At 47.3% G+C, this 23,321-nt stretch overlaps 1 protein-coding gene across 5 annotated transcripts in view; it reads left to right on the top strand.

Moving 5' to 3' along the window:
• LOC139553957 (kinesin-like protein KIF21B) overlaps nucleotides 1-23,321 on the top strand; it is a 140,233-nt gene that overhangs the window by 65,487 nt on the left and 51,425 nt on the right. For all 5 annotated transcript variants that reach the window (XM_071366804.1, XM_071366789.1, XM_071366782.1 and 2 more), the window contains exons 16-23: nucleotides 460-650; nucleotides 956-1,063; nucleotides 3,670-3,835; nucleotides 4,176-4,379; nucleotides 4,813-4,914; nucleotides 5,274-5,439; nucleotides 6,313-6,373; nucleotides 15,673-15,727. In XM_071366804.1, coding sequence (XP_071222905.1) covers nucleotides 460-650; nucleotides 956-1,063; nucleotides 3,670-3,835; nucleotides 4,176-4,379; nucleotides 4,813-4,914; nucleotides 5,274-5,439; nucleotides 6,313-6,373; nucleotides 15,673-15,727 — 1,053 coding nt within the window. The remainder of the gene's footprint in view (nucleotides 1-459; nucleotides 651-955; nucleotides 1,064-3,669; nucleotides 3,836-4,175; nucleotides 4,380-4,812; nucleotides 4,915-5,273; nucleotides 5,440-6,312; nucleotides 6,374-15,672; nucleotides 15,728-23,321) is intronic.

Raw genomic sequence — 23,321 nt, 5'->3', positions numbered from 1 at the left:
GTGTGTCAGGGTGTGTTTGTGTGTGTGTGTCAGGGTGTGTTTGTGTGTGTGTGTGTGTGTCAGGGTGTGTTTGTGTGTGTGTTTGTGTGTGTGTCAGGGTGTGTGTGTGTCAGGGTGTGTGTGTGTCAGGGTGTGTGTGTGAGGTGACATAGAAGTGTATGCCTGGAGATACGTAATACACTTATGATGCTCTTGTACTCAACCAGAGACTTTTTTTTATTTCTCGGTTAATACAGGGGAAGGGAAAGGGAAAGGGGGATACCTTTTACCTCCCTTCCTCGGCCAGTTCAACAAATCATTAGGAAAGGGAAAGGGGGATACCTAGTCAGTTGTACAACTGAATGCCTTCAACTGAAATGTATCGTCTGTGTTTAACCCAACCCCTCTATATGTATTTAACATCTATGAGTCATGCATTCCAGATGTATTGTGTGACATCTCTCCACCTCCCTCCCTCAGTACCAGATTAGGTCGTTGGAGAGTCAGAAGTGTCAGCAGGATCTTGTCTTACGTAGAAAGAGTCAGGAAGTGACAGCGTTACGACGGCTGGCTAAACCCCTGTCTGGACGCATGGCTCGACGGTTACAGCCCCTAGACTCTGGAGCAGAACTGTCTCCCAGCACCACCTCCTCTGAACTAGAGTCCAACAGGTAGGCAGTACTGCTACTGTAACCAAGTTGAACTGGTTAACCTTACTGCTGAGCTTGAAATGCTACCACCTGCACCATCGAATCGCTAGCTTTTTCCCCCCACTAGGTAACTTGTCAAGCGCTTAATCCCGTGTGTTTGTGAGACAGAAGACCCAAGATCTAGTCTGAATGTGATCTGCTGATGGATGAGCATGTGCTGTTAAGCCTCTGTTACACTACACAGTGTGTCTGCTCAACCAGGTCTGGATGAACAACACGTTCATCTGGCTCATAGCTTGTGTCCTGTTGTTTATATGTTGGTTTAGGACCACTCCAACCAATGTGTCCAACATAGTGAGACAGTGGAACACCAAGATGAACGGCTACCTGGGACAGAGCGAAGGGGTGACCACCAACGGGACACGGGTTGTTGGGTGAGTCACGGCGAGGAGTGTGTGTGTGTGTGTGTGTGTGTGTGTGTGTGTGTGTGTGTGTGTGTGTGTGTGTGTGTGTGTGTGTGTGTGTGTGTGTGTGTGTGTGTGTGTGCGTGCGTGCGTGCGTGCGTGCGTGCGTGCGTGCGTGCGTGCGTGCGTGCGTGCGTGCGTGCGTGCGTGCGTGCGTGCGTGCGTGCGTGCGTGCGTCAGTGGAGGCTGCTGAGGGGAGAACGGCGAACAGAGCAAATGGAATGTCATCAAAAGACCTGGAGACCATGTGTTTGATGTATTTGATACCATTCCACTGATTCCTCTCCAGTCATTACCACAAGCCCGTCCTCCCCAATTAAAGTGCCACCAACCTCCTGTGGTGTGCATGCCTATGTGCCTGCATGTGAGCTGCATAAAGCATGAAACACACAGAGAATCTGAGAGCTGCTTAAAGCATGAGACTGCCGATAAGTATATATCACAGTGGGAAGCCATTCCTTCTCTTGCTAGAACAAAAGACGTACCTGCTGCGTATTCGGCGAAACTGCCGTTTCTATTTGTAGAATCGCAACGCTTGGCAACTTGACTTTGAGCCATTCAGAGAGCACTAACCTCCGTGTGGGGGAGCCGGCAGGAGTTTCACGAAAAAGTCATTTTCATTAGGATTGTTCGAACTAAAACAATAAAAAAAACGAACTAAAACAATAAAGCTGCATAATACATTGTTTCTTTTCTAGAGGAAGTCTTTACATATTTTATGTCTAAGGAGTTGAAGAAGGATTTTTTTGGTTAGATTTGATAATGTGCACGTATTAGTTAGTTAGCTAGCTAGCTAGCTACTGTTAGCTTGCTAACTGAGAAAGGCAGTCACACACACTTCATATGCAACGGCGGGGTGGTAAGTGCAGCACAATGCACATAATACTAAATGCTTTACCAAGCTAGCTATCTGGCCACTGTAGCTAGTAGCATTATAATTAAATCACAATGGATTAGTTTCCATGCAGAAGCTGCCAGTAGCTGGCTGCCGAGAGTCTTTAATAAAGCTTTTTGTGTAACTTACCCAAGATAGACCACAACCTGTCGTTTCCAATGGGAGCTAATTTATCATAGTGGGCAGAGCCAAGCAAGGAGGTGGGCAGAGCCAAGCACGAGGCAGCGAGATTCTATTGGTTTGTTGGAGCATATATTTGCATATTTTGACTAGGGAACGCCTCCTCTGTGAAGTGCGCCTTGTGTCTTGATTTTACCTAGCTAGTACAACAGCTAGCTAGCGAGTTATGCTAACAAGTTAGCTAACATTAGCCAGCTAGCTAAACTTGTATCTATGGGCTTTATGCGATTATGGAGAGTGAATTAAATAGTTTATTTCTTGCTAGCTAGTTATCTAGCTGTGGTCATCAACTCAGGTGTAGCGAAATGCTTGTGTTTCTAGCTCTAACAGTGCAGTAATATCTAACAATTTCACAACAATACACACAAATCTAAAGTAAAGGAATGGAATTAAGAATATATCAATATTTGGGCGAGCAATGTCAGAGCGGCATAGACTAAGATACAGTAGAATAGGATAGAATACAGTATGGACATATGAGATAAGTAATGCAAAATATGTAAACATTATTTAGCTAGTAACAAGGGCTTTCCATAACAAAAGCAACAATATCGCAGCTAGCTAGTTAGCTAGCGAACATTGATTACTAGACCATAAAGCAACACACACAGACATGCTTTGCCAAACAACGCTACTGCCACCTTCTGGTTTGGAGTATTTTAACAAGGCTGAGTGGCTGACGACTTGAAGGTCTTTGCTGTGTGAACACTAAAGAGATTAACTGCCGACACTCTGTTCAGAGGTGCTAAAAACTGTCGGCAGGCAAACCTTTGACAATCCTACCGGTATGTCTGAGCTATATGAAGGTCAGATTCAGATGAGGTATGAGTCTGTTGACATTTACTTAGCTAAGGCTATTGTCAGATTCAATAAAGTTTAATTCAATTTTGAGGAGTGCTTTTTACAAAACCATTTATCGGATTATTTTCAAATCGAATTGACAGAAGTGACTTTCTTAGTCTGATATACTCTCCATCTCCTTCTTCTTTCTTTGTCTCCATCCCTGCCTTCCTCTCCCTCCCTTCCCCCAACTCTCTTCCCCTTCCTCTCAAAATCTCTTTCATTCTCTTTCTCTCTCTCCTATTCTCTTCCTTCTCCTCCCCCACCCCAGCAGTAGAAAGATGAATGATCGAGCTGTTCTAGGACTGACAGTTAACCTGTATTGGCCTTCGTCTTTCTCTCTGTGTAGGAGTAGGACTCGTGTCCAGCAGGGGGTTCTAGGATTTACAGTAAATCTGTTTTGTCCTTCGTCTTTCTCTCTGTGTAGGAGTAGGACTCGTGTCCAGCAGGGGGTTCTAGGATTGACAGTTAATCTGTTTTGTCCTTCGTCTTTCTCTCTGTGTAGGAGTAGGACTCGTGTCCAGCAGGGTGTTCTAGGATTGACAGTTAACCTGTATTGTCCTTCGTCTTTCTCTCTGTGTAGGAGTAGGACTCGTGTCCAGCAGGGGGTTCTAGGATTGACAGTTAATCTGTTTTGTCCTTCGTCTTTCTCTCTGTGTAGGAGTAGGACTCGTGTCCAGCAGGGTAAGAGGGGTCTGAGGGGTAGTACCAGTTTCACCAAGGCAGCCCGTCAGAAGTGGCAAACCCTGGAGAGGAGGATCCTGGACATCGTCATGCAGAGGATGACCATCACCAACGTAGAGGCCGACATGGACCGACTCATCAAGGTACTGTATGAGGTCACTTCCTCTGTCCTCTAGTGACACTTCCTCGTCCTGCTAACACTACTTTTAATTCAATATAAGGCAGGTACACCCTGCAGTTTATAAGTAAAGTGTTACAGACTTCATTTTAGCTGTCTGTAGTGGTTGTCATAGTGACCAGTTAAAATAGTAAAAAAATGCATTCTTCTTCAACCCTTCCTTGAATTAATCACCATATTGATATAGCTAACGTGGGTTTTCTCTCTCCTGTGTGTGTGTGTGTGTGTGTGTGTGTGTGTGTGTGTGTGTGTGTGTGTGTGTGTGTGTGTGTGTGTGTGTGTGTGTGTGTGTGTGTGTGAGACAGAAGCGTGAGGAGCTGTCCTTGCAGCAGGAGGCACTGTTGCGTAAGAGGGAGGTGCTAATGGCGGAGGGGGAGGGGCCTGACACAGAGGACCGCCTTGTCCAGGAAATGAACGAGGACATTGAGGTTTTGAACGCAAATATTGACTATATCAACGACAGCCTATCAGACTGCCAAGCTACCTTCATACAGATAGAGGAAACCAAGGTAAGAACACACACACACACACACACACACACACACACACACACACACACACACACACACACACACACACACACACACACACACACACACACACACACACACACAGACAGACAGACAGACAGACAGACAGACAGACAGACAGACAGACAGACAGACAGACAGACAGACAGACAGACAGACAGACAGACAGACAGACAGACAGACAGACAGACAGACAGACAGACAGACAGACAGACAGACAGACAGACAGACAGACAGACAGACAGACAGACAGACAGACAGACAGACAGACAGACACACACACACACACACACACACACACACACACACACACACACACACACACACACACACACACACACACACACACACACACACACACACACACACAGACACACACACACACACACTTAGTGCTGGATATTTCCTGCAGGAGGAGCTGGACTCAGTGGACACCTCAGTGGTCATCAGCTCCTGCTCTCTGGCCGAGGCCCGGCACCTGCTGGACCACTTCCTCAAGGCCTCCATTGACAAGGTAATGAACACAGGGCAGTGGATAGTTTAGTTGATGTATATTACCCTCTGGTGGTCTTTCCCAGGACTGCAGGACAGTTGGAATAAGAGGAGTGTGTGTGTGTGTGTGTGTGTGTGTGTGTGTGTGTGTGTGTGTGTGTGTGTGTGTGTGTGTGTGTGTGTGTGTGTGTGTGTGTGTGTGTGTGTGTGTGTGTATGTGCACATGTGTTTGTGTGTGTGTGTGTCTGTGCTTGCGTGTGTATGTGCATATGTGTTTGTGTGTGTGTGTGTCTATGCTTGCGTGTGTATGTGCATATGTGTTTGTGTGTGTGTGTGTCTGTGCTTGCGTGTGTATGTGCATATGTGTTTGTGTGTGTGTAGGGGTTACAGGTGGCTCAGAAGGAGTCTCAGATCCGTCTGTTGGAGGGTCAGCTGAGACAGACAGATGTGATTGGCTCTGCCCACAACCACATCATCCTGGATGCGCTAAGAGAGAAAGCTGAGTTTATCCCTGAGCTGCAGGCACTCATCCACAACGTGCAGCAGGGTGAGGACACACACACGTACGCATGTACGCACTCACTCAATCACTCACGCACGCATGCACGCACTCAATCACTCACTCACACACGCACGTACGCACTCACTCAATCACTCACACACGCACGTACGCACTCACCCAATCACTCACACACGCACGCACGCACTCACTCAATCACTCACACACGCACGTACGCACTCAATCACTCACACACGCACGTACGCACTCAATCACTCAAGCACGCACGTACTCACTCAATCACTCACACACGCACGTACGCACTCACTCAATCACTCACACACGCACGCACGCACTCAATCACTCACACACGCACGTACGCACTCACTCACTCACACACGCACGTGCGCACTCACTCAATCAGTCACGCACGCACGTACGCACTCACTCAATCACTCACTCACACACGCACGCACGCACGCACTCACTCAATCACTCACACACGCACGTACGCACTCACTCAATCACTCACACACGCACGCACGTACGCACTCACTCAATCACTCACGCACGCACGTACGCACTCACTCAATCACTCACACACGCACGCATGCACTCACTCAATCACACACGCACGCACGCACTCAATCACTCACACACGCACGCACGCACTCACTCAATCACTCACGCACGCACGCACTCACTCAATCACTCACACACGCACGTACGCACTCACGCAATCACTCACACACGCACGCACGCACTCAATCACTCACACACGCACGTACGCACTCACTCAATCACTCACACACGCACGTACGCACTCACTCAATCACTCACACACGCACGCACTCACTCACTCACTCACTCACTTACTCACTCACTCACTCACTGTTGGTGTTTCTATGTGTGTCCCCACAGAGAATGGTTATGTCAGCACTGATGAGGAGCCGTCAGAATTTAGCCAGGCCTTGGATGGCAGGTGAGACTACATGATCCCCTTCAGACCCTCACACGGTGATACCACACACTCATCATCACACTGACCCTCACACGGTGATGCCACACACTCATCATCACACTGACCCTCACACGGTGATGCCACACACTCATCATCACACTGACCCTCACACAGTGACAACACACTGACCCTCACACAGTGATGCCACACACTCAACATCACACTGACCCTCACACGGTGATGCCACACACTCATCATCACGCTGACCCTCACACAGTGACAACACACTGACCCTCACACAGTGATGCCACACACTCAACATCACACTGACCCTCACACAGTGACAACACAAACTCATCATCACGCTGACCCTCACACGGTGATGCCACACACTCATCATCACGCTGACCCTCACACGGTGATGCCACACACTCATCATCACGCTGACCCTCACACGGTGATACCACACACTCATCATCACGCTGACCCTCACACGGTGATGCCACACACTCATCATCACGCTAACCCTCACACAGTGACAACACACACTCATCATCACACTGACCCTCACACAGTGACAACACACACTCAACATCACACTGACCCTCACACAGTGACAACACACACTCATCATCACACTGACCCTCACACAGTGACAACACACACTCATCATCACACTGACCCTCACACAGTGACAACACACACTCATCATCACACTGACCCTCACACAGTGACAACATCACACTGACCCCCACACAGTGACAACACACACACATCATCACACTGACCCTCACACAGTGACAACACACACTCATCATCACACTGACCCTCACACAGTGACAACACACACTCATCATCACGCTGACCCTCACACAGTGACAACACACACTCATCATCACGCTGACCCTCACACAGTGACAACACACACTCATCATCACACTGACCCTCACACAGTGACAATACACTGACCCTCACACAGTGATGCCACACACTCATCATCACGCTGACCCTCACACGGTGATGCCACACACTCATCATCACGCAGTGACAACACACACTCATCATCACACTGACCCTCACACAGTGACAACACACACTCATCATCACACTGACCCTCACACAGTGACAACATCACACTGACCCTCACACAGTGACAACACACACTCATCATCACACTGACCCTCACACAGTGATGCCACACACGCATCATCACGCTGACCCTCACACAGTGACAACACACACTCATCATCACGCTGACCTTCACACAGTGACAACACAAACTCATCATCACGCTGACCTTCACACAGTGACAACACACACTCATCATCACACTGACCCTCACACAGTGATGCCACAAACTCATCATCACGCTGACCCTCACACAGTGACAACACACACTCATCATCACGCTGACCCTCACACAGTGACAACACAAACTCATCATCACACTGACCCTCACACAGTGACAACACACACTCATCATCACGCTGACCCTCACACAGTGACAACACACACTCATCATCACACTGACCCTCACACAGTGACAACACACACTCATCATCACGCTGACCCTGACACAGTGACAACACACACTCATCATCACACTGACCCTCACACAGTGACAACACACACTCATCATCACGCTGACCCTCACACAGTGACAACACACACTCAACATCACACTGACCCTCACACAGTGACAACACAAACTCATCATCACACTGACCCTCACACAGTGACAACACAAACTCATCATCACACTGACCCTCACACAGTGACAACACACACTCATCATCACGCTGACCCTCACACAGTGACAACACACACTCAACATCACACTGACCCTCACACAGTGACAACACACACTCATCATCACGCTGACCCTCACACAGTGACAACACACACTCATCATCACACTGACCCTCACACAGTGACAACACACACTCATCATCACACTGACCCTCACACAGTGACAACACACACTCATCATCACGCTGACCCTCACACAGTGACAACACACTGACCCTCACACAGTGACAACACAAACGCATCATCACGCTGACCCTCACACAGTGACAACACACACTCATCATCACGCTGACCCTCACACAGTGACAACACAAACTCATCATCACACTGACCCTCACACAGTGACAACACACACTCATCATCACGCTGACCCTCACACAGTGACAACACACACTCATCATCACACTGACCCTCACACAGTGACAACACACACTCATCATCACACTGACCCTCACACAGTGACAACACAAACTCATCATCACGCTGACCCTCACACAGTGACAACACACACTCAACATCACACTGACCCTCACACAGTGACAACACAAACTCATCATCACACTGACCCTCACAGAGTGACAACACAAACTCATCATCACACTGACCCTCACACAGTGATGCCACACACGCATCATCACGCTGACCCTCACACAGTGACAACACACACTCATCATCACACTGACCCTCACACAGTGATGCCACACACGCATCATCACGCTGACCCTCACACAGTGACAACACACACTCATCATCACGCTGACCCTCACACAGTGACAACACAAACTCATCATCACACTGACCCTCACACAGTGACAACACACACTCATCATCACGCTGACCCTCACACAGTGACAACACACACTCATCATCACACTGACCCTCACACAGTGACAACACACACTCATCATCACGCTGACCCTGACACAGTGACAACACACACTCATCATCACACTGACCCTCACACAGTGACAACACACACTCATCATCACACTGACCCTCACACAGTGACAACACAAACTCATCATCACACTGACCCTCACACAGTGACAACACACACTCAACATCACACTGACCCTCACACAGTGACAACACAAACTCATCATCACACTGACCCTCACACAGTGACAACACAAACTCATCATCACACTGACCCTCACACAGTGACAACACACACTCATCATCACGCTGACCCTCACACAGTGACAACACACACTCAACATCACACTGATCCTCACACAGTGACAACACACACTCAACATCACACTGACCCTCACACAGTGACAACACACACTCATCATCACACTGACCCTCACACAGTGACAACACACACTCATCATCACACTGACCCTCACACAGTGACAACACACACTCATCATCACGCTGACCCTCACACAGTGACAACACACTGACCCTCACACAGTGACAACACAAACTCATCATCACGCTGACCCTCACACAGTGACAACACACACTCATCATCACGCTGACCCTCACACAGTGACAACACAAACTCATCATCACACTGACCCTCACACAGTGACAACACACACTCATCATCACGCTGACCCTCACACAGTGACAACACACACTCATCATCACACTGACCCTCACACAGTGACAACACACACTCATCATCACGCTGACCCTAACACAGTGACAACACACACTCATCATCACACTGACCCTCACACAGTGACAACACACACTCATCATCACACTGACCCTCACACAGTGACAACACAAACTCATCATCACACTGACCCTCACACAGTGACAACACACACTCAACATCACACTGACCCTCACACAGTGACAACACAAACTCATCATCACACTGACCCTCACACAGTGACAACACAAACTCATCATTACACTGACCCTCACACAGTGACAACACACACTCATCATCACGCTGACCCTCACACAGTGACAACACACACTCATCATCACGCTGACCCTCACACAGTGACAACACACACTCATCATCACGCTGACCCTCACACAGTGACAACACACACTCATCATCACGCTGACCCTCACACAGTGACAACACAAACTCATCATCACACTGACCCTCACACAGTGACAACACACACTCAACATCACACTGACCCTCACACAGTGACAACACAAACTCATCATCACACTGACCCTCACACAGTGACAACACAAACTCATCATCACACTGACCCTCACACAGTGACAACACACACTCATCATCACGCTGACCCTCACACAGTGACAACACACACTCATCATCACACTGACCCTCACACAGTGACAACACACACTCATCATCACACTGACCCTCACACAGTGACAACACACACTCATCATCACGCTGACCCTCACACAGTGACAACACACTGACCCTCACACAGTGACAACACACACTCATCATCACGCTGACCCTCACACAGTGACAACACACACTCATCATCACACTGACCCTCACACAGTGACAACACACACTCATCATCACGCTGACCCTCACACAGTGACAACACACTGACCCTCACACAGTGACAACACACACTCATCATCACGCTGACCCTCACACAGTGACAACACACACTCATCATCACGCTGACCCTCACACAGTGACAACACACACTCATCATCACGCTGACCCTCACACAGTGACAACACACACTCATCATCACGCTGACCCTCACACAGTGACAACACACACTCATCATCACGCTGACCCTCACACAGTGACAACACAAACTCATCATCACACTGACCCTCACACAGTGACAACACACACTCAACATCACACTGACCCTCACACAGTGACAACACAAACTCATCATCACACTGACCCTCACACAGTGACAACACAAACTCATCATCACACTGACCCTCACACAGTGACAACACACACTCATCATCACGCTGACCCTCACACAGTGACAACACACACTCATCATCACACTGACCCTCACACAGTGACAACACACACTCATCATCACACTGACCCTCACACAGTGACAACACACACTCATCATCACGCTGACCCTCACACAGTGACAACACACTGACCCTCACACAGTGACAACACAAACTCATCATCACGCTGACCCTCACACAGTGACAACACACACTCATCATCACGCTGACCCTCACACAGTGACAACACAAACTCATCATCACACTGACCCTCACACAGTGACAACACACACTCATCATCACGCTGACCCTCACACAGTGACAACACACACTCATCATCACACTGACCCTCACACAGTGACAACACACACTCATCATCACGCTGACCCTGACACAGTGACAACACACACTCATCATCACACTGACCCTCACACAGTGACAACACACACTCATCATCACACTGACCCTCACACAGTGACAACACAAACTCATCATCACACTGACCCTCACACAGTGACAACACACACTCAACATCACACTGACCCTCACACAGTGACAACACAAACTCATCATCACACTGACCCTCACACAGTGACAACACAAACTCATCATCACACTGACCCTCACACAGTGACAACACACACTCATCATCACGCTGACCCTCACACAGTGACAACACACACTCAACATCACACTGACCCTCACACAGTGACAACACACACTCATCATCACGCTGACCCTCACACAGTGACAACACACACTCATCATCACGCTGACCCTCACACAGTGACAACACACACTCATCATCACGCTGACCCTCACACAGTGACAACACACACTCATCATCACGCTGACCCTCACACAGTGACAACACACACTCATCATCACGCTGACCCTCACACAGTGACAACACACCCTCATCATCACGCTGACCCTCACACAGTGACAACACACACTCATCATCACGCTGACCCTCACACAGTGACAACACACACTCATCATCACGCTGACCCTCACACAGTGACAACACACACTCATCATCACGCTGACCCTCACACAGTGACAACACACACTCATCATCACGCTGACCCTCACACAGTGACAACACACACTCATCATCACGCTGACCCTCACACAGTGACAACACACACTCATCATCACGCTGACCCTCACACAGTTACAATACACACTCATCATCACACTGACCCTCACACAGTGACAACACACACTCATCATCACGCTGACCCTCACACAGTGACAACACACACTCATCATCACGCTGACCCTCACACAGTGACAACACACACTCATCATCACGCTGACCCTCACACAGTGACAACACACACTCATCATCACGCTGACCCTCACACAGTGACAACACACACTCATCATCACGCTGACCCTCACACAGTGACAACACACACTCATCATCACGCTGACCCTCACACAGTGACAACACAAACTCATCATCACACTGACCCTCACACAGTGACAACACACACTCAACATCACACTGACCCTCACACAGTGACAACACAAACTCATCATCACACTGACCCTCACACAGTGACAACACAAACTCATCATCACACTGACCCTCACACAGTGACAACACACACTCATCATCACGCTGACCCTCACACAGTGACAACACACACTCATCATCACACTGACCCTCACACAGTGACAACACACACTCATCATCACACTGACCCTCACACAGTGACAACACACACTCATCATCACGCTGACCCTCACACAGTGACAACACACTGACCCTCACACAGTGACAACACACACTCATCATCACGCTGACCCTCACACAGTGACAACACACACTCATCATCACACTGACCCTCACACAGTGACAACACACACTCATCATCACGCTGACCCTCACACAGTGACAACACACTGACCCTCACACAGTGACAACACACACTCATCATCACGCTGACCCTCACACAGTGACAACACACACTCATCATCACGCTGACCCTCACACAGTGACAACACACACTCATCATCACGCTGACCCTCACACAGTGACAACACAAACTCATCATCACACTGACCCTCACACAGTGACAACACACACTCAACATCACACTGACCCTCACACAGTGACAACACAAACTCATCATCACACTGACCCTCACACAGTGACAACACAAACTCATCATCACACTGACCCTCACACAGTGACAACACACACTCATCATCACACTGACCCTCACACAGTGACAACACACACTCATCATCACGCTGACCCTCACACAGTGACAACACACTGACCCTCACACAGTGACAACACAAACTCATCATCACGCTGACCCTCACACAGTGACAACACACACTCATCATCACGCTGACCCTCACACAGTGACAACACAAACTCATCATCACACTGACCCTCACACAGTGACAACACACACTCATCATCACGCTGAACCTCACACAGTGACAACACACACTCATCATCACACTGACCCTCACACAGTGACAACACACACTCATCATCACGCTGACCCTGACACAGTGACAACACACACTCATCATCACACTGACCCTCACACAGTGACAACACACACTCATCATCACACTGACCCTCACACAGTGACAACACAAACTCATCATCACACTGACCCTCACACAGTGACAACACACACTCAACATCACACTGACCCTCACACAGTGACAACAAAAACTCATCATCACACTGACCCTCACACAGTGACAACACAAACTCATCATCACACTGACCCTCACACAGTGACAACACACACTCATCATCACGCTGACCCTCACACAGTGACAACACACACTCAACATCACACTGACCCTCACACAGTGACAACACACACTCATCATCACGCTGACCCTCACACAGTGACAACACACACTCATCATCACGCTGACCCTCACACAGTGACAACACACACTCATCATCACGCTGACCCTCACACAGTGACAACACACACTCATCATCACGCTGACCCTCACACAGTGACAACACACACTCATCATCACGCTGACCCTCACACAGTGACAACACACACTCATCATCACGCTGACCCTCACACAGTGACAACACACACTCATCATCACGCTGACCCTCACACAGTGACAACACACACTCATCATCACGCTGACCCTCACACAGTGACAACACACACTCATCATCACGCTGACCCTCACACAGTGACAACACACACTCATCATCACGCTGACCCTCACACAGTGACAACACACACTCATCATCACGCTGACCCTCACACAGTGACAACACACACTCATCATCACGCTGACCCTCACACAGTGACAACACACACTCATCATCACGCTGACCCTCACACAGTGACAACACACACTCATCATCACGCTGACCCTCACACAGTGACAACACACACTCATCATCACGCTGACCCTCACACAGTGACAACACACACTCATCATCACGCTGACCCTCACACAGTGACAACACACACTCATCATCACGCTGACCCTCACACAGTGACAACACACACTCATCATCACGCTGACCCTCACACAGTGACAACACACACTCATCATCACGCTGACCCTCACACAGTGACAACACACACTCATCATCACGCTGACCCTCACACAGTGACAACACACACTCATCATCACGCTGACCCTCACACAGTGACAACACACACTCATCATCACGCTGACCCTCACACAGTGACAACACACACTCATCATCACGCTGACCCTCACACAGTGACAACACACACTCATCATCACGCTGACCCTCACACAGTGACAACACACACTCATCATCACGCTGACCCTCACACAGTGACAACACACACTCATCATCACGCTGACCCTCAGACAGTGACAACACACACTCATCATCACGCTGACCCTCACACAGTGACAACACACACTCAACATCACACTGACCCTCACACAGTGACAACACAAACTCATCATCACACTGACCCTCACACAGTGACAACACAAACTCATCATCACACTGACCCTCACACAGTGACAACACACACTCATCATCACGCTGACCCTCACACAGTGACAACACACACTCATCATCACGCTGACCCTCACACAGTGACAACACACACTCATCATCACACTGACCCTCACACAGTGACAACATCACACTGACCCTCACACAGTGACAACACACACTCATCATCACACTGACCCTCACACAGTGACAACACACACTCATCATCACACTGACCCTCACACAGTGACAACACACACTCATCATCACGCTGACCCTCACACAGTGACAACACACTGACCCTCACACAGTGACAACACACACTCATCATCACGCTGACCCTCACACAGTGACAACACACACTCATCATCACACTGACCCTCACACAGTGACAACACACACTCATCATCACGCTGACCCTCACACAGTGACAACACACACTCATCATCACGCTGACCCTCACACAGTGACAACACACACTCATCATCACGCTGACCCTCACACAGTGACAACACACACTCATCATCACGCTGACCCTCACACAGTGACAACACACACTCATCATCACGCTGACCCTCACACAGTGACAACACACACTCATCATCACACGTCTCTCTGTCAGTGTGTTTCAGATGAAGTCTTCAGCCAGTCAGGATGACTTCAAGAGGACGGTCCAGGTATGTCAACATGTGGTAGCAGGATTTCAGGCGTAGTTTAAATCAGCTTTTCTTCTTCAGTTCATTTCACTGGTTTAGGATGTTACTGGCTCGTATGACATGTTTGTTATGAGGAACCCTCACTCGATACAGTTAAAACATCTGAGTACTTTCTGTTGACTAAACATCTGAGTATTTTCTGTTGACTAAACATCTGAGTATTTTCTGTTGACTAAACATCTGAGTATTTTCTGTTGACTAACAATCTGAGTATTTTCTGTTGACTAAACATCTGAGTATTTTCTGTTGACTAACAATCTGAGTACTTTCTGTTGACTAAACATCTGAGTATTTTCTGTTGACTAACAATCTGAGTATTTTCTGTTGACTAAACATCTGAGTATTTTCTGTTGACTAACAATCTGAGTACTTTCTGTTGACTAAACATCTGAGTATTTTCTGTTGACTAACAATCTGAGTATTTTCTGTTGACTAAACATCTGAGTATTTTCTGTTGACTAACAATCTGAGTACTTTCTGTTGACTAAACATCTGAGTATTTTCTGTTGACTAACAATCTGAGTACTTTCTGTTGACTAAACATCTGAGTATTTTCTGTTGACTAACAATCTGAGTATTTTCTGTTGACTAAATAGAGTAGAGGTTGTTGAAATCTGTCAGTGAAAGCCGATATGTGTAATTCCATCAGATACCTGTAGATGGCAGCCTCTACACATGAGTCATAGGGGGATAGTTCCATTAGATACCTGTAGATGGCAGCCTCTACACATGAGTCATAGGGGGAAATTTCCATTAGATACCTGTAGATGGCATCCTCTACACATGAGTCATAGGGGGATAGTTCCATCAGATACCTGTAGATGGCAGCCTCTACACATGAGTCATGGGGGGATAGTTCCATTAGATACCTGTAGATGGCAGCCTCTACACATGAGTCATAGGGGGATAGTTCCATCAGATACCTTTAGATGGCAGCCTCTACACATGAGTCATGGGGGGATAGTTCCATCAGATACCTGTAGATAGCAGCCTCTACACATGAGTCATGGGGGGATAGTTCCATTAGATACCTGTAGATGGCAGCCTCTACACATGAGTCATAGGGGGATAGTTCCATCAGATACCTGTAGATAGCAGCCTCTACACATGAGTCATAGGGGGATAGTTCCATCAGATACATGTAGATGGCAGCCTCTACACATGAGTCATGGGGGGATAGTTCCATTAGATACCTGTAGATGGCAGCCTCTACACATGAGTCATAGGGGGATAGTTCCATCAGATACCTGTAGATGGCAGCCTCTACACATGAGTCATAGGGGGATAGTTCCATTAGATACCTGTAGATGGCAGCCTCTACACATGAGTCATAGGGGGATAGTTCCATCAGATACCTGTAGATGGCAGCCTCTACACATGAGTCATAGAGGGATAGTTCCATCAGATACCTGTAGATAGCAGCCTCTACACATGAGTCATAGGGGGATAGTTCCATCAGATACCTGTAGATGGCAGCCTCTACACATGAGTCATAGGGGGATAGTTCCATTAGATACCTGTAGATGGCAGCCTCTACAAATGAGTCATAGAGGGATAGTTCCATTAGATACCTGTAGATGGCAGCCTCTACACATGAGTCATAGGGGGATAGTTCCATTAGATACCTGTAGATAGCAGCCTCTACACATGAGTCATGGGGGGATAGTTCCATCAGATACCTGTAGATGGCAGCCTCTACACATGAGTCATAGGGGGATAGTTCCATCAGATACCTGTAGATAGCAGCCTCTACACATGAGTCATAGGGGGATAGTTCCATTAGATACCTGTAGATGGCAGCCTCTACACATGAGTCATAGGGGGATAGTTCTATTAGATACCTGTAGATGGCAGCCTCTACACATGAGTCATAGGGGGATAGTTCCATCAGATACCTGTAGATGGCAGCCTCTACACATGAGTCATAGGGGGATAGTTCCATTAGATACCTGTAGATGGCAGCCTCTACACATGAGTCATAGGGGGATAGTTCCATTAGATACCTGTAGATGGCATCCTCTACACATGAGTCAGAGGGGGATAGTTCCATCAGATACCTGTAGATGGCAGCCTCTACACATGAGTCATAGAGGGATAGTTCAATTAGATACCTGTAGATGGCAGCCTCTACACATGAGTCATAGGGGGATAGTTCCATTAGATACCTGTAGATGGCAGCCTCTAAACATGAGTCATAGGGGGATAGTTCCATTAGATACCTGTAGCTGGCAGCCTCTACACATGAGTCATAGGGGGATAGTTCCATTAGATACCTGTAGATGGCAGCCTCTACACATGAGTCATGGGGGGATAGTTCCATTAGATACCTGTAGATGGCAGCCTCTACACATGAGTCATAGAGGGATAGTTCCATCAGATACCTGTAGATGGCAGCCTCTACACATGAGTCATAGGGGGATAGTTCCATCAGATACCTGTAGATGGCAGCCTCTACACATGAGTCATAGGGGGATAGTTCCATCAGATACCTGTAGATGGCAGCCTCTACACATGAGTCATAGGGGGATAGTTCCATCAGATACCTGTAGATGGCAGTCTCTACACATGAGTCATAGAGGGATTGTTCCATCAGATAGCTGTAGATGGCATTCTCTACACATGAGTCATAGGGGGATAGTTCCATCAGATACCTGTAGATAGCAGCCTCTACACATGAGTCATAGGGGGATAGTTCCATTAGATACCTGTAGATAGCAGCCTCTACACATGAGTCATAGGGGGATAGTTCCATTAGATACCTGTAGATAGCAGCCTCTACACATGAGTCATAGAGGGATAGTTCCATTAGATACCTGTAGATAGCAGCCTCTACACATGAGTCATAGAGGGATAGTTCCATTAGATACCTGTAGATAGCAGCCTCTACACATGAGTCATAGGGGGGATAGTTCCATTAGATACCTGTAGATAGCAGCCTCTACACACGAGTCATAGGGGGATAGTTCCATTAGATACCTGTAGATAGCAGCCTCTACACATGAGTCATAGAGGGATAGTTCCATTAGATACCTGTAGATAGCAGCCTCTACACATGAGTCATAGAGGGATAGTTCCATTAGATACCTGTAGATAGCAGTCTCTACACATGAGTCATAGGGGGATAGTTCCATTAGATACCTGTAGATGGCAGCCTCTACACATGAGTCATAGGGGGATAGTTCCATCAGATACCTGTAGATGGCAGCCTCTACACATGAGTCATAGGGGGATAGTTCCATCAGATACCTGTAGATGGCAGCCTCTACACATGAGTCATAGAGGGATAGTTCCATTAGATACCTGTAGATAGCAGCCTCTACACATGAGTCATAGGGGGGATAGTTCCATTAGATACCTGTAGATAGCAGCCTCTACACATGAGTCATAGGGGGGATAGTTCCATTAGATACCTGTAGATAGCAGCCTCTACACATGAGTCATAGGGGGATAGTTCCATCAGATACCTGTAGATGGCAGCCTCTACACATGAGTCATAGAGGGATAGTTCAATTAGATACCTGTAGATAGCAGCCTCTACACATGAGTCATAGGGGGATAGTTCCATTAGATACCTGTAGATGGCAGCCTCTACACATGAGTCATAGGGGGATAGTTCTATTAGATACCTGTAGATGGCAGCCTCTACACATGAGTCATAGGGGGATAGTTCCATCAGATACCTGTAGATGGCAGCCTCTACACATGAGTCATAGGGGGATAGTTCCATTAGATACCTGTAGATGGTAGCCTCTACACATGAGTCATAGGGGGATAGTTCCATTAGATACCTGTAGATGGCATCCTCTACACATGAGTCAGAGGGGGATAGTTCCATCAGATACCTGTAGATGGCAGCCTCTACACATGAGTCATAGAGGGATAGTTCAATTAGATACCTGTAGATGGCAGCCTCTACACATGAGTCATAGGGGGATAGTTCCATTAGATACCTGTAGATGGCAGCCTCTAAACATGAGTCATAGGGGGATAGTTCCATTAGATACCTGTAGCTGGCAGCCTCTACACATGAGTCATAGGGGGATAGTTCCATTAGATACCTGTAGATGGCAGCCTCTACACATGAGTCATGGGGGGATAGTTCCATTAGATACCTGTAGATGGCAGCCTCTACACATGAGTCATAGGGGGATAGTTCCATTAGATACCTGTAGATGGCAGCCTCTACACATGAGTCATAGAGGGATAGTTCCATCAGATACCTGTAGATGGCAGCCTCTACACATGAGTCATAGGGGGATAGTTCCATCAGATACCTGTAGATGGCAGCCTCTACACATGAGTCATAGGGGGATAGTTCCATCAGATACCTGTAGATGGCAGCCTCTACACATGAGTCATAGGGGGATAGTTCCATCAGATACCTGTAGATGGCAGTCTCTACACATGAGTCATAGAGGGATTGTTCCATCAGATAGCTGTAGATGGCATTCTCTACACATGAGTCATAGGGGGATAGTTCCATCAGATACCTGTAGATAGCAGCCTCTACACATGAGTCATAGGGGGATAGTTCCATTAGATACCTGTAGATAGCAGCCTCTACACATGAGTCATAGAGGGATAGTTCCATTAGATACCTGTAGATAGCAGCCTCTACACATGAGTCATAGAGGGATAGTTCCATTAGATACCTGTAGATAGCAGTCTCTACACATGAGTCATAGGGGGATAGTTCCATTAGATACCTGTAGATGGCAGCCTCTACACATGAGTCATAGGGGGATAGTTCCATCAGATACCTGTAGATGGCAGCCTCTACACATGAGTCATAGGGGGATAGTTCCATCAGATACCTGTAGATGGCAGCCTCTACACATGAGTCATAGAGGGATAGTTCCATTAGATACCTGTAGATAGCAGCCTCTACACATGAGTCATAGGGGGGATAGTTCCATTAGATACCTGTAGATAGCAGCCTCTACACATGAGTCATAGGGGGGATAGTTCCATTAGATACCTGTAGATAGCAGCCTCTACACATGAGTCATAGGGGGATAGTTCCATCAGATACCTGTAGATGGCAGCCTCTACACATGAGTCATAGGGGGATAGTTCCATCAGATACCTGTAGATAGCAGCCTCTACACATGAGTCATAGGGGGATAGTTCCATTAGATACCTGTAGATGGAAGCTTCTACACATGAGTAATAGGGGGATAGTTCCATCAGATACCTGTAGATGGTAGCCTCTACACATGAGTAATAGGGGGATAGTTCCATCAGATACCTGTAGATAGCAGCCTCTACACATGAGTCATAGGGGGATAGTTCCATTAGATACCTGTAGATAGCAGCCTCTACACATGAGTCATAGGGGGATAGTTCCATTAGATACCTGTAGATAGCAGCCTCTACACATGAGTCATAGGGGGATAGTTCCATTAGATACCTGTAGATAGCAGCCTCTACACATGAGTCATAGGGGGGATAGTTCCATTAGATACCTGTAGATAGCAGCCTCTACACATGAGTCATAGGGGGATAGTTCCATCAGATACCTGTAGATGGCAGCCTCTACACATGAGTCATAGGGGGATAGTTCCATCAGATACCTGTAGATAGCAGCCTCTACACATGAGTCATAGGGGGATAGTTCCATTAGATACCTGTAGATGGCAGCTTCTACACATGAGTAATAGGGGGATAGTTTCATCAGATACCTGTAGATGGTAGCCTCTACACATGAGTAATAGGGGGATAGTTCCATCAGATACCTGTAGATAGCAGCCTCTACACATGAGTCATAGGGGGATAGTTCCATTAGATACCTGTAGATAGCAGCCTCTACACATGAGTCATAGGGGGATAGTTCCATTAGATACCTGTAGATAGCAGCCTCTACACATGAGTCATAGGGGGATAGTTCCATCAGATACCTGTAGATAGCAGCCTCTACACATGAGTCATAGGGGGATAGTTCCATTAGATACCTGTAGATGGCAGCTTCTACACATGAGTAATAGGGGGATAGTTCCATCAGATACCTGTAGATGGTAGCCTCTACACATGAGTAATAGGGGGATAGTTCCATCAGATACCTGTAGATAGCAGCCTCTACACATGAGTCATAGGGGGATAGTTCCATCAGATACCTGTAGATAGCAGCCTCTACACATGAGTCATAGAGGGATAGTTCCATTAGATACCTGTAGATAGCAGCCTCTACACATGAGTCATAGAGGGATAGTTCCATTAGATACCTGTAGATGGCAGCCTCTACACATGAGTCATAGGGGGGATAGTTCCATTAGATACCTGTAGATAGCAGCCTCTACACACGAGTCATAGGGGGATAGTTCCATTAGATACCTGTAGATAGCAGCCTCTACACATGAGTCATAGAGGGATAGTTCCATTAGATACCTGTAGATAGCAGCCTCTACACATGAGTCATAGAGGGATAGTTCCATTAGATACCTGTAGATAGCAGCCTCTACACATGAGTCATAGGGGGGATAGTTCCATTAGATACCTGTAGATAGCAGCCTCTACACATGAGTCATAGGGGGGATAGTTCCATTAGATACCTGTAGATAGCAGCCTCTACACATGAGTCATAGGGGGATAGTTCCATCAGATACCTGTAGATGGCAGCCTCTACACATGAGTCATAGGGGGATAGTTCCATCAGATACCTGTAGATGGCAGCCTCTACACATGAGTCATGGGGGGATAGTTCCATCAGATACCTGTAGATGGCAGCCTCTACACATGAGTCATAGGGGGATAGTTCCATCAGATACCTGTAGATGGCAGCCTCTACACATGAGTCATAGGGGGATAGTTCCATTAGATACCTGTAGATGGCAGCCTCTACACATGAGTCATAGGGGGATAGTTCCATTAGATACCTGTAGATGGCAGCCTCTACACATGAGTCATAGGGGGATAGTTCCATTAGATACCTGTAGATAGCAGCCTCTACACATGAGTCATAGAGGGATAGTTCCATCAGATACCTGTAGATAGCAGCCTCTACACATGAGTCATAGGGGGATAGTTCCATTAGATACCTGTAGATGGCAGCCTCTACACATGAGTCATAGGGGGATAGTTCCATTAGATACCTGTAGATGGCAGCCTCTACACATGAGTCATAGGGGGATAGTTCCATTAGATACCTGTAGATGGCAGCTTCTACACAAATCAAATCAAATGTTATTTGTCACATACACATTGTTAGCGGATGTTAATGCGAGTGTAGCAAAATGCTTGTGCTTCTAGTTCCAACAGTGCAGCAATATCTAACATGTAATCTAACAATTCCATAACAACTACCTAATGACACAAATCTAAAGGGATGGAATAAGAATATGTACATATAAATATATGGATGAGCGATATAGGCAAGATGCAATAGATGGTATAAAATATAGTATACAGTATACATATGAGATGAGTAATGTAAGATATGTAAACATTATTAAAGGGGCATTATTTAAAGTGACTAGTTATCCATTTATTAAAGTGGTCAATGATTTCAAGTCTGTATGTAGGCAGAAGCCTCTCTGTGTTAGGGATTGCAGTTTAACAG

This window comes from Salvelinus alpinus, chromosome 2 (assembly GCF_045679555.1).
Source record: "Salvelinus alpinus chromosome 2, SLU_Salpinus.1, whole genome shotgun sequence".
In the NCBI taxonomy this organism is placed as follows: Eukaryota; Metazoa; Chordata; class Actinopteri; order Salmoniformes; family Salmonidae; genus Salvelinus; species Salvelinus alpinus.
This window is presented reverse-complemented; position numbering and strand designations above follow the sequence as displayed.